At 41.5% G+C, this 14,299-nt stretch overlaps 1 protein-coding gene across 1 annotated transcript in view; it reads right to left on the reverse strand.

Annotated features, from left to right (window-relative positions):
- The window catches only part of Tex14 (testis expressed 14, intercellular bridge forming factor), a 79,785-nt gene that overhangs the window by 40,729 nt on the left and 24,757 nt on the right, over window positions 1-14,299 (reverse strand). Inside the window, exons 10-14 of the mRNA XM_052197675.1 lie at window positions 8,792-8,943; window positions 7,006-7,196; window positions 6,357-6,507; window positions 3,492-4,414; window positions 954-1,060 (exon numbers count right to left, since the gene is read on the reverse strand). Coding sequence (XP_052053635.1) covers window positions 954-1,060; window positions 3,492-4,414; window positions 6,357-6,507; window positions 7,006-7,196; window positions 8,792-8,943 — 1,524 coding nt within the window. The remainder of the gene's footprint in view (window positions 1-953; window positions 1,061-3,491; window positions 4,415-6,356; window positions 6,508-7,005; window positions 7,197-8,791; window positions 8,944-14,299) is intronic.

Here is a 14,299-nt window from a genome sequence, read left to right on the forward strand (position 1 = left end):
TTCAAAATGCTAGGATCACATGTATATGCCACTATGATGTATTTTTGCACATTTTAATTATATTTTTATTTATTTGGGAGGGCGTATGGGGGTGCACACACACACACACTTACAAAATAAATACAGAAGAGCTAGAGATCAGCGGTTAACAGTACTTGCTACTCTTGCAGAGCACCTAGGTTCAGTTCTCAGAAACAACAGTGTCGAAGGAACTCCTTTAACTACAGTTCTAGGGAACCCATGGGTATGCACATATATGGTATACATACATACATGTAGGCAAAACATCCGTATTCATAAAAATAACTGTTTTTAAAAATATAATAAATGTAGTCCAGCATTGTGGCACACACCTTTAATCCTAGCACTTGGAAGACAGAGGCATGGAGAGCTTTGAGAGTCTGATGCTAGTCTGGCCTACATAGTGAGTCTCAGGCCAGTCAGGGCTACAATCTCTAAAATAATACAATCCAAATAGTGAAACCCAATCTCTAAAATAATAAAAACAAAGCTGGTGAGATGACTCAGCCGTTAAGAACACAGGCTGTTCTTCAGGAGGTCCCAAGTTCAATTCCCAGCAACTACATAGTGACTCATGACTATAACAGGATCTGATGTCCTCTTCTGGCATACAGATAAACATGCAGACAGAGCACTCATATATTAATTAATAAATAAATACATTAAATTTAAAATAGTAATATAATAGTAATAAAACTTTTAAATTAGGGAGTTCTGGAAGATAAAATGCTTTACTACTTATATAAATTCTGTCTAATCTATCATCCATTTGGCTTGTGATGTCTCTTGCAAATTTCCATTAGAATCTGTTTCTACGTTGTTTTTATTCATTATTCAGAATTCATATGTCATTAAACAGATGAATATCAGTAAGTGTTCTAAATACAAGATTATAAGGTATGTGACACAAAGAACAGTAAATGTTAACCCACCTCCTACTATTTTGGTTTGTATTTCTTTCCAAACTCTCCTTGGCTTCTTGAGTGGATGGTAATTGTTCACCTGTGCTCTGCTTCCCAGGACCACAAAGAGTTGGCAGCTTTGAAAACAAGCATGTTTCAGTGCTTTAAGTGAGGCATTATTCTTTTCACTTACATACTCTATTTTCAAAATTATTTTTGCTAAGTGTGTAGAAATAGCAAGACCAACTATCACTAATTTCCTTTGCATTCTTCATACCTAATAAACTACCTATTACCTGGAGGTTTTGACTCAAAAATGTGGAGTCCAAGAACTCAGTCTAAACAGAATGCAAAACAGACAAAACAGAAACCAAAAGCTTGTGTATGGTGGTGCACATTGGTAATTCCAGCACTAGGGAGGCTGAGGCAGAAAGGCAGCTATGTGCCTGAGGCCAGCCTGGACTACTGGACAACACAGTGAGTTCAGAGGCTGTGCAACCTAAGATACACAATGAATCCTTCCCTTAAAAAAATGAGAAATAAGAAACCTAAACACTTTGCTAAATGTTTCTTTCCTATACCAACATAAAGGCAGAGATTTTCATGGCAAGACCTCTGGACCTTGGATTAAAGTCTAAGTATTGATAAAAAATAATCAAACGTCCTCTAGTTCAATTTCATCATCGTCCATAGAGATGGCCGCGGGTGCCGTGCAAACAGCATGCATTAGAAGCTGCAGTAGGGGCGAAGTGGCACAAACAAAAAGTAATAAAGCCGGTGTCCTTCACCCAAGAGACACGCCTGTTTATCCCAACTCCTACTTCATCTTAGTAAACAGCTCATTATTATTTCCTAGCTTACAGCAACAAGTCTGGAGTTGAGGATGGTATCAAGACACACAGAAATGAGAGCAATTATTATAAATGCAGTATATCTTGGCCTACATAGTGATCTCCTGGCCAGCCAGGGCTACATACTGAAACCAGTCTCAGAAAACTGAAATGTGATGTTTCTGTTAATGTTGGCATCAAAAAGCCAAGGGTCCAATCCCCAGCAACCACATAGACTAGGCATGGTTAGAGAATATGCATGTAATCCCAGTACTCAGGATGGGGAGGCAGAATTTGAGGTCAGTCTGGACTACAGTGAAATCTCATCTAGAAAGTGAAAATTGGGGGCTAGTAAGGCAGCTCAGCAGATAAAGACATCTGCCACCACACCTGGCAACCTGAGTTTGTGTGTCATGGCATGCTTATTCGCCATTATATGCCAGATTCTAATATACTCTCTGGCTTTATAAATGTTTCTTTTAGGGGGCTGGAGAAATGGCTCAGCAGTTAAGAGCACTGACTGATCTTCCAAAGGTCCCAAGTTCAAATCCCAAAAACTATAAGGTGGCTAACAACCATCTATAATGAGATCTGATGCCCCCTTCTGGTGTGTCTGAAGACAGCTGCAGTGTACTTACATATAATAAAAAAAAAGGAAATCTTTTAAAAAATAATTAAATGTTTGTTTTATTTACTTATCCTTTGTCCATCATGTGTCTGTCATCTGTCTATCTATCTGTGTGCACATATGAGTGCATGTATCAGTCAGCAGGTATCTCCTCAATTCCCACCTTATTTTTAATTGTTTATGTGTAAACATATTTATTTATTTAATGTGTATAGCTGTTTTCACTGCATGTATGTCTGTGTACCAGGTGTGTGCCTGATGCCCATCGAGTTCAGGATACCACTGTGCCTAAGCCCTTGGGTCCTGAGTTATAGACAGTTGTGAGCTCCCCTGTGGTTGCTGGGAACTGAACCCTGGTCCCTGGAAGCACAGTCAGTGCTCTTAATCACAGAGCCATCTCTCTAGGCCTCCCCACCTTATTTCTGGGACAAAGTGTGCCACTTGTCTCAACCTGAAACTCATCTATTCAACTATAATAGTTGGCCAGCAAGCTCCAGGGATCCTCCTGCTCCACTTCCCCAGCACGAGTATTACTGCCACAGACTTACATAACTGATTTTTTTTTAATGAGTGCTGGAGACCAAACTCAAATTCTCATGCCTGCCTGGCAGGCAGTTTACCTGCTGAGCCATCTTCCCAGTTCCATATAAATATTTCTAACTTCTAGAAGTGAAGTTATGGGTGGTTGTAAGCTGGCTCATAATGGTGCTGAGAAATGAACCCAGGTCCTTTGTAGCAAGTGCTCTTAAATACTGAACAATATTTCCAGCCCCTAAAACACAGATTAATACTTGTCCAAAATATCTTATTTGAACTATGTCAAACTGCTAGTACTTAACTGATCTATAACACAGAAACTTTACATAGCGGAACCTAATACATTTGAATCTACAAAGAAGGACAGAGGCTTTGTCCTCAGTTTGGAATTATCATAGAATGTCCTCTGGTTAGAGAGATTATCATAGAATTCCACATAGTGGCATTATTTCCTAAACCAAGAGGACCTTGCTAAAAGATATCTGCATTTATTTATAGGCACTGCATACAGGGTGCAGGAAATGCTGTTTCCAGGATACTAATCAGGTAGCTCCTTCTGCCCACATGACATACCTGATTGTTTGGCTCTGAGCAGTCCCCCCTGCTTTCTTCAGACACTTGTGAAAAAGGCTTCCAGTTACAGGCACTTAGTTTCTCAGGATCTGTGCTAAAATGTCCCTCTTGGAACTCTGTCTCATTTTCTGGAGACCTTGCTAGAGCCAACCAGTTGCCACCATTTTCAGGCTGCTTGGGCTCTGATAATTGCATAACAGGAGGAAGATAGGTCAAAGATGGAGGGCCTACAGCCGACGGGAACTTGGCATTTGCAAACCTTAATGAAGCGTCCCACAAAGTCCTGCACTGATTGTCCAGCTCCTTCTGTGCCCACTCGAGTTCCTCTACCTCCTGCTCCAGCTTCCTCAGCCACTCAGCGCTCTGCTGCATCATCACCTGTGAAATCTTTAGATTCAGCACACACTTACTGACACACTCGTCAGTCTTGGACCAGCTGCTCGTTTTGCCCTTGGCTTCTCTGGTTGGTTCAGGCAGGCTGAGTGAACTAAGAGAATCACTTTGCCAGTCCTCATCCTCAAAGAGAAGGTCTGTGTCAAGTTCTGAAAAGCTTTTGTCCTCCTCACAAAACCAGTGCAATTCTCTCTCCATCTTATCGAGCTCTTCTTCCAGGGACGGTAGGTCATCTACCTGGTTTGGTCTATCCCCCTCAGGTGAAGAAGCAGTCCCCAGGCACTCTTCATCCTTGTCAGTTTCCAGTGTCAAGCAGCCTGAGTAGATTTCATTGATTTCAAAGCTGCAGAGGCTGGCCTGACTTGCAGTGGGGCTCCTGACCTCTTCTGCCAAACGTGAAGCAGGAGGAGAAGGAACATTTGCATTGTCAGGTTCTTGGGCTGACAGACTTGAATCTAGGGTCTGAGGAGCTGGTGTTGTCTTTTCAGTGAGAAAGGAGTGATCTGTTGGTGAATGGGGCTGACTGCCTGCTGGAAAGAATAATAATACCCAACTCATTAATCTGATCATAGAAGGGAAGCAGCCCTGGAAATTGTTCCAGGTGTACAATATGAGCTGGCTCAGGTGACAGACACACTTTTAATCACAACATCTGGGAGTCTGAGACAGAAGAGTCTCCAGTTAGATGCTAGCTTGGATTACTAAGCAACTTTGAGTCTGGTCTGAACCACATAATGAGAGTCATCTCACTACAAAACAAAACAAAACAAAATCCAAAAAACAAACAAAAACAAAAAAAGCAATAGTTTTTTTAAAGGCACAAAAACCATCTTTTATTTTTCTAACTCCCTTCTCAGAGAAGTGAGATCTTACCAAAAGACCAACAGATACATTCAACAAAGGATAAAAGTATATTTTTGTTGTTGTTGTTTGAGACAGGTATTTCTGCCTGACCCTGGCAGTTCTGGAACTTATGATTTCATTATGCAGACCAGGTGGGCCTTGAACTCACAGAGATCTGCTTGCCTCTGCCTCTAGCCTTCCATGTGCTAGGATTAAAGGCAGCAGAGGATGAAAGGCATTTCTAATCTAAGTGAAAGTTCCCAAATAAACACTGAGTAACATAGACATTTGGGGTTATGGTGGTCTAATTCTAAGAAGAATGTTCTAAGCTTCATCTATACTATTTCAAATGTGTTTAACTGTCAGAACATTCATATTACAGGTCCCTGGATACCGAGGACTATAATCATGGCTTCCTTTGTACATTAAATACTGTGACTAAAATAGTCAAGGTGATGCTTCTGGTGGACATCTAATAAAAATAGTAAAGAAGTAGCCAAAGAAGCTACTGTGTCTCTGGAGTGATAAATGACCACCAAGATAACTTGAGGGTTGATCCACACATGGTTTCTGGTTGATATGGGTATTACTTTCAGGAAATAAGATGAAGGACACAAACAATGAAAACTTGGAAGGGGACATTCTAGAAGCTTCCAATCCTGTCAGAGAAGAGTCTAAGTAAATAGTAATTAGGCTGAGATTAAGGCCTAAGTTCCAATTCCGAAACAAGCTCAGAAGCCCTGAGTGATACAATCTCCCTAAACTTTAGCCTCCTCAGTTGTAACAGGGTGACGTCAATGAGCACCATGCTTGAGAGCTCCTTTAAGAGTAAGGCCCCATATTGCTAAGATGCTAAAACCGGCCTCAAACCTCTGGACTCAACTGATACTCCTGTCTCAGCTTCTCAAAGAGTAGGATTATAAGCACATACCACTGTGCCTAGCTGGTCAGAAGATAGTAGATTAACATTTTTTACATTTTTTGTGGGGCTGGAGAAATGGCTCAGAAGAGTACTGTCTGCTCCACCAGAGGTTGTGAGTTTAATACCCAGCATCCACATGGTGGCTTACAACCATATATAATTCCAGTTCCAGAGGATATGACCTCTGGAAGAGGCTTCTGGATTCCATGGGCATTAGGCACAGGCACTGGTGAACAGACATACATGCAGCCAAAAACCACATAAAGAAGCCGGGCGGTGGTGGCGCACGCCTGTAATCCCAGCACTCTGGGAGACAGAGGCAGGAGGATTTCTGAGTTCGAGGCCAGCCTAGTCTGCAAAGTGAGTTCCAGGACAGCCAGGGCTATACAGAGAAACCCTGTCTCGGGAAAGAAAAACAAACAAACAAAAAAACAAAAAAAGCAAAAACCACATAAAACAAAATCTCTCTTTAAAAAGTCAATGAGATGGCTCAATAGAAAAAGGCACTTGCCATCAAGTCTGATTCCTAGGACCCACATAGTAAAAGGAGAAAACTGACTCCCACAAGTTGTCCTCTGACCTCCACACATGCACCCATGGCACATGTGTGCTAGCACACATACATGAAAATGTAAAATGTAAAACAAAACACCAAAATCATCCTACAGTTATCTAAGTAATGCTTAATCTGTGAGCTCAAGTCATACCCGTTCCCTTTAGCTCCTTGATGTCCAAGTCTGGTGGGTCTTTTTGATATTCTGAAGTTAGACCTAGGCAGATATTAACATCAGGATGAGGTTCATATCTCTGCCTTCTGGGGCTCTCAGTTGGCTGAGGTTTCTGAGCTCCAATAAATTCCTATAACAAAATATTGCCAAGGACACATTCAGTCACCCAAATGCTCTTTGTGTTTTTAGGAACTTCTCTACATATATCAGACACCTCCTTCTTCCTGTTATGCAGACTGGCCATTGGTCCTAATTAGCTAGTTTATCCTTATTCTGCCATTCTTGACTATACCCTACAACTTCTCCAGCACCTCCTAAATTCCCTGCTGCCTTTGCTAAGTTAAACAGGCTTTTCTCAGCCACAGAGTTATGGGTTTGTTTTTTTAAGACTCAGTCACAGTGTGTACCCCTACACTAGCTTTGAACTCTCTATATAGTCCAGACTGATCTTAAACTCCAGTCCCTACTTCAGCATCCCTCATCCCCAACCCCTGTGCTTCCATGACATCAACAGCAGGCAACACTGTCCTCCATTTCAAAAGTTTTTAAAACTTGGGTCTCTAGCTTCCTGGTCTGTAATGCGATGGAGCAGAGAGCAGAACCAACTTCTCACAGTTTCAGGGCTTGCCTTTAAGTCGTTCTTCAGAATATAGCGAATGTCTTGTAGGTTCATTGTTCGGTTCTTTTGCTTGGCGTGGATACCTGACTTAACAATCTCATAGTAAGGTTCCGGAAGCCTGACATCAGCTTCTAAATAATTTCCCAAGGCTATGGTTTCTTTAACAAGTGAGCCATCCAAGCCATTCCAGGGTATACTGTCTATAAGGAAAAAGTAATAGGCAGGAATAACATTAAGATAAAATCAAAAACTGGAACAAGATTTCCTTCAGTGATGTATGTATACACCTGTAAGTTGCCTATGCTTCTGTAATGGCCTCTTACTCATGTTCCTGTAAGCAAGCCTAATGGAACTCATTGGGTCATGAAGAGATGGGGGAGGGGGGAGGGCGGGAAGGAGAGAGACAGACATGAAAGTAGAAAGGAGAAAGTAGTTAGGAAGAGTATGATTGAGAGAAGGACAAGAGCGAGTAAATGGGGGTGGGAGATGGCTCAGTGGTTCAGAGCACAGTCTGTTCTTCCAGAGGACCCAGGTTCAATTCCCAATACCTACATGGCAGCTCACTATTATATGTAACCTTACTCTAGGAAATCTAATGCCTTCTTCTGGACTCTGTAGGCTCCAGACACACAAGCAATGCACAGATGTGCATGCTGACAAAACACCCACACACATAAAATAAAGTTAAAAATAAAACAGAGAGCAATAGGGGTAAATATAATACAAATATATTTTATACATGTATAAAACTTCATCTGAAGCAATTATTATATATAATTAATATGTTAATAAAGCATTTAAAATACAAACAACATGTAGAGACATAAAGAAATAAAGGAAAACAATTTAAATCAGAAGTTAAGTAGCTTTAATGACATCACTTGGTCTCTTTAAACATTACTTCCTTCCCACAGGGAAATTGCCTGGTAGCCCAATTATGGGCAAAGAGCCAATTTACCTATATACCAGGCAAATACCTGCCAGAGACAGCAAACATTAATGTCAGCACCCTGCACACACGGGCATCCCTAGCACACTTGGAAACAAGGGAATGCCTGGGCATCGAGCTGAGTAGACCATGAATTCATCTCACAGCAAGGGCAGTTTTGCCTCCGGGATGGCAAACATCAGAAGTGAGCTGACTCAGGCCTATTCCCTGACCTGAATGTGGTTTTACTGTGTGTTACATGTGGCTGTACCTGTCTCTCTCTGTCTCCTAAACAGAGGAGTCTTTTTGTCTTCAGTCACATGAGTGCTTTCCATAAATGTAGGTTTCAAAGGCCTTCATTTCTTTCAAGAGACATCATATATACATCTGTGATACCTGTGAGTGTTCAAATTCACGTTCACTCTCCAGCCGCCAACCTTCTCTCCTTTGTAAGTTTTTCAAGGGGGGACATCACAAAGACCCTTAAGTCCTGGCACAAATATTCAAATGAACTTTGAATAAATATTCAGAAGCCCTTTGCTCTGGAGGCTGGAGTACAACTCAAGTGACAGAGCTGTTGTCCAAGTTCAGTCCCCAGCACTGGAGGGGTTTTCCTTCTTCTGTTCAATGCCTTATCACTAGCAAGAACATCTATGGGCTTTTCTGAGTCTTAAAGAGTTAAAAAAAGATTTCTGGGAAACTATCTTATGACTATTAAGCACAAAGATCCTTGAAGTCGAGACCCTATCTCAGACAAACCAAAAGAAGATCCTTCAAGATTTTTTTTGATAAGTTCTAAATTTTCATAAAACTAAGTAATTCCTGGGGGAAATCTCTAAGCGGAAAATGAGAATGCTCCTGGGTCACCTGTTAAGATCTCCTGTATGATCATGGAAAAGCTGTAGATGTCTGACTTCACCGTGGCTGCCTTCTGTAAGACCACTTCTGGTGCAGCCCAGTTGTACAACTGGGTGGGGAGGGGCACTCGAGTCATGTCCCTATGGACACCATTGTCCTGGCTGTGGAAGGAGACACAAAGCAGAGCTTATCTCAAGGAAACATTATGATTACTATTAAAGTGCATTTAAATATTTCCTGTAACAACCTCCTGGAGCTTCTGAAAATGCAGCTGAGTTAATAGGCTTCCCTGGAGCTCTTCCATTTCCTGTAATTCCTTCCCATCCCTGCATTCCCCATCTGGTGTGGCCACTCTTCCTTTCTTAGCACTCCATTCAAACCACAGGAACCATCTTTGGGTTCCATTAGGAAGACATCACCTCCTCCACACTGCATAAGCAGCTCCCTCTGCCTGGCATGCTCAATGACTGGCTGTTTCTTGAGGCCAAGGCATTAATTTGAAAGATGCCTCCTTAGGGAGCCCTTCCCTAGCAATCTACTCTAAAAGTAGTATGTTTTATTAGCTTCAGTTTTTGTCATTGTTTATTATATCTTGCATGCAATTACATTTTATTACTTAAGTTTTGCTTTTATTATATCTTGTATGCAGCCTTCTGAGAGTAGCTACCTTACCATTTTTAAAACATATATCACATTTATTTACTGTGTATATGAGTATATGTGTGCGGCACAGTGCACATGTAGAGTTGAAAGAACAGTTTGTGAGAATGGGCTCTCTCCTCCCGCCAAGTGGAACCCAGGAGGCAGCCTCAGGTTGTCAGGCTTAATGGCAAGAGCCTTTATCCTATCAAGACCAGGCTGGCATAGAAATCACAGAGATCCACATGCCTCTGCCTCCTGAGTGCTGGGATTAAAGGGGTGGATTACCACACCCAGCCAATGACTGCTTCTTTTCTGAACTCATATCCTCTGGGGAATGAGCTGCTTTAGTTCATCAAAGTTCACTGATTAGCCTAAACAACTTACCTTCTCAACCAGACATGCTATGAGCCAAATCCAACCTTCCTAATTATTTCCTGGGCCAATAAGAGGCCTCAGGATGAGGTGAAGTCAGTACTGACTGCCCATGGTTGTCATAGTAATCAAATGAAATTATGGATGTGGCAACCCTCTGTGGTGGATACAGTATTCATTTCACCAAGTAAGAAATAATATGACCTGGCTGGAGAGATGGCTCAGTGGTTAAGAGCACTGACTGCTCTTCCAGGGTCCTGAGTTCAATTCCCAGCACCCACATGGTGGCTCACAACCATCTGTAATGAGATTTGACTCCCTCTTCTTGTCTTCTGGTGTGTGTCTAAAGACAGCTACAGTATACTCATACATATAAAATAAATTAATAAATCTTGAGTGAGAGAGAGAAAGAGAGAGAGAGAAAGAAAGAAAGGAAAGAAAGAAAGAAAGAAAGAAAGAGAAAGAAAGAAAGAAAGAAAGAAAGAAAGAAAGAAAGAAAGAAAGAAAGAAAGAAAGAAAGAAAGAAAGAAACAAAGACCATAATGGCGGGCATTTGGTTTGGTAAAGGCTTGATGACTGCTCACTGATAATTAGGAACTAAGTTATCACAGTGCTGGGGATGTAGATGAGTTGGTTTACATAGCATGTATGAAGCCTTGAGTTTTTATCATGTATAATTTTATCATATTGAATCTTCCACAGTTCCTACCAGATACATCTCCACAGCTCTCTACCTGCTCAGAAGGGCCTTGGACAGAGAACAGAAAGGTCAGAAAGGTTCATACTGTAGCACTATATAAACAGATGTGGTGATACATACCTGCAGTCTTAACACCTGAGGTAGAGCAGGGGGAACTAGAATCTGAGTACCATACTTAGCTATATAGTAAGTTTAAGACCAGCCTGGTAAGAGTATAGGGGAATTCCAGAACAGGGACGTGGGAAGGGGTGGATGGAAGAATAGGGGGACGGAAGAGGGCTTATGGGACTTGCGGGGAGTGGGGACCCAGAAAAGGGGAAATCATTTGCAATGTAAATAAAAAAAAGAATAAAAAAGATTAAAAAAAATAAGCCATTGTAAAAAAAAAAAAATACCAGCCTGGTATACATAAGACCATCTCTCAAAAAATAAAAATAAAAAATCTACTATTATAGGCCTGGTGAGATACTCAGTAGTTAAGAGCACTTGCTACACTGGGCGGCAGTGGTGCATGCCTTTAATCCCAGCACTTGGGAGGCAGAGGCAGGTGGATTTCTGAATTTGAGGCTAGCCTGGTCTACAGAGTGAGTTCCAGGACAGCCATGGCTACACAGAGAACCCTGCCTCAAAAAACAAAACAAAACAAAAACAAACAAACAAACAAAAAGCACCTGCTACTCTTGCAAAAGATCTGGGTTCAGTTCCAGTGCATGGTGAGTAGCAACTGCCTGTAACTCCAGTTCCAGAAGGTTCAACTCCTTCTTTTGCCTTTGTGGGCACCAGGCACACACATGAAACACATATATACATACATGTCGTCAAAGCACTTATATACATAAAATAAAAATATTTTTAAAATATGGTTACTAAAAGGAGAGATGGCCAGGATTATGACACATGACTGCAATACCAGGTGATGGTCTGAATGAGAATGGCCCCCATAGGCTCTTATATGTGAATACTTAATCCTAAATTAGTGAAACTATTTGGAAATGATTAGGTGTGAACCAGTTGGAGGAGGCGTGTCACTGGGAGGGAGGCTGGCTTTTAGGTGTTGAAGGACTGGCTGCCTCATGAATTTGCTCCTCCAGTGTGGACTCTGACCCTCTGGAGCTTCAAGCTATTAAACCCTATTGTAAGGTGCCTTGGTTATAACGCTTTGCTACAGCAACAGAAAACTAACCAGGGCGTCCCAATACTCTTGAGTCAGAGGCAGGTGCATCTCTCTGAGTTCAATGCCAGCTTGGCTGTCGGGCCTGCCAGGGCTACACAATGAGACCCTGTCTAAAACACAAACAAACAAACAAACAAAAAACAAAAAAGTGTAAGTTCTTTGCTGGTCTGGCATAAGCATAGATTTTAGAAGATAGGATGGGCTTCTCAGACTGAAGTTTCTATCAGTGGAATCATTTTAATGACATTTTATGTTTTTGTTGTTTTTTGTTTTTTGTTTTTTGAAGACAGGATTTGTCTGTGTGGTCCTGCATGTCCTGGAACTCACTCTGTAGACCAGGCTGGCCTCGAACTCAGAAATCTGCCTGCCTCTGCCTCCCAAGTGCTGGGATTACAGGCGTGCACCACCACCGCCTGGCCCTTGAATGATATTTTAATTCCTTGAGCATTTTGTACAATTTTGTGTATTTTTTATCATGTATAATTTTATCATATTGAATCTTCCCCAGTTCCTACCAGATCCATCTCCACACTTCCCTACCTGCCTTGAAGGGCCCTTGACAGAGAACAGAGAGGTCAGCAAACCATGAATTAGAAAATCTGATCCTGATGTTTTATTTATATTACTAAATGGTAAAGCAGGGCTTTGTATACTATGATTTGTATTATAGATACAAATCTAATACATGTCTATATATTTAATGTGTAATTTTGGAATGTTTACCATATAATTATATATTAAACTAACATAATTATATAATATCACAAAAAAAATCAGTAGGCTTTTTTTGCTATGGTTTTTGCTTTATGGGGGTGCGAGGAATCAAACACAGGCCCTCATGTATGGTAGACAAGTGCTCTTCTCCCAGAGGCAATGTATTATCTGTGATATGTTTAAGAAACGACCATGCTTCCTTCTTCAAAGAAACCTCAGGCCTCTGGCTTAGCTAAGGCTCTAGAGAAGGACAAGTCATGCATCAGTAGAATTCCAATCCTTTTGCTTGTTTACCCTCTTTTCTTCTCCTACGGCCTTTCTTCTTTCTCTATGAAAGCCAGATGGGGAGGCTGAGATGCAGCTCAAGTGCTCACTTACTGTATGAGAGGCCCTGTGTTCCCCACCCACGGGGTGGTGCTGAGGGTGGGAGACTTGAGGGTCAGGTGGAGTCCTGCTCTAAAGATTCAATTGAAGAATTTTTTTTTAGATTTATTTATTACTATATGTAAGTATACTGTAACTGTCTTCAGACGCACCAGAAGAGGGTGTCAGATCTCATTACGAATGGTTGTGAGCCACCCTGTGGTTGCTGGGATTTGAACTCAGGACCTTCAGAAGAGCAGTCAGTGCTCTTAACCGCTGAGTCATCTCTCCAGCCACACCCCCTTTTATTAAGATTTATTTATTTATTATTATATGTAAGTACACTTGTAGCTGTCTTCAGACACAGCAGAAGAGGACATCAGATCCCATTAGAGATGGTTGTGAGCCACCATGTGGTTGCTGGGATTTGAACTCAGGACCTTAGGAAGAGCAATCGGTGCTCTTAACTGCTGAGCCACCCCACCAGCCTTCAATTGAAGGATTAAGAATAGAAAAAGACTGCTGTTTATCTTTACAACAAGAGATGGAGCATTACCATTAACAAGCATGTTAAACAAACTAATGTGCCCAAGCAGAGTGTTACCCAAAATAAATACACAATTGAAAGCTATTTGGACTCACAGGTCATCTTACATCACAAAGAAAAGCATACTGTTGCAGCTATGATAACTTGCTGATTGCCATGTCTGCCTGAAGTTCTGCTCTGAGATCAGTAAGCCCAGATGAGATCTCTGAGGTTTGTATCGTGTCCTGTATGTTTCTCATGAACCCTAGCTAACTCTCACCATTCTCTCCTTCCTTTCAACCTCACCCCAACCCCAACAGCTGTTAACAGCAGCTTCTGCATGCATTCCACTTCTTTCTACTGTGACTCCCTGGCTCCATCCCAGTGTCTCCTAGCTTATCTGCTTCCTAGCTGCATTCAACTTCCAGTCCATCCTGCCTCTGGCCTAGGACCATTTCTACCATCTGGCTCTACTTCATTATGCCCCTAACCAGCTGGTCCTCAGTTTCCTCATGTATGAAAGCAAAGGGCTGGGTGGAGGCTGTAGCTTAGTGGTGCAGCACTTGCCTAGCTTATGTGAGGCCCTAGGACTGATCCCCAGCACCATAATTTAAAAAGAAGTGGGGGAGTTAGAAAACCTCAATTCACTTCAAGACTCCTATTTCTATGGGAGCACAAACCAGAATAAACTGTTATGCTGTCTTCTCAACAGCAGATGGCACTCCTTACTGACCAGTTGTGCCATTTCTGTTGACTTCTCTGATAGTATTATCAAGTAAAAAGTTAAAAAACAAAACAAAACAACAACAAATAAAACGAAACAACAACAACAAAAAAAAAAACGTTAGCTGCTTTAGATTATAGAGCCAAAGTAGTTAACCCTGATTTTGTCCCTATAAGCATTCCTTTCATCTACATCCATCCAATCGCACAGCAAATACTGAGTGAACATAATAGCCCTGGTTACTTTATTGTCAATTTAACATAAGCTAGAGTTATTTGAGAAGAGGGAACCTAATTGAGAAA

This window comes from Apodemus sylvaticus, chromosome 10 (genome assembly GCF_947179515.1).
Source record: "Apodemus sylvaticus chromosome 10, mApoSyl1.1, whole genome shotgun sequence".
Lineage (NCBI taxonomy): Eukaryota > Metazoa > Chordata > Mammalia > Rodentia > Muridae > Apodemus > Apodemus sylvaticus.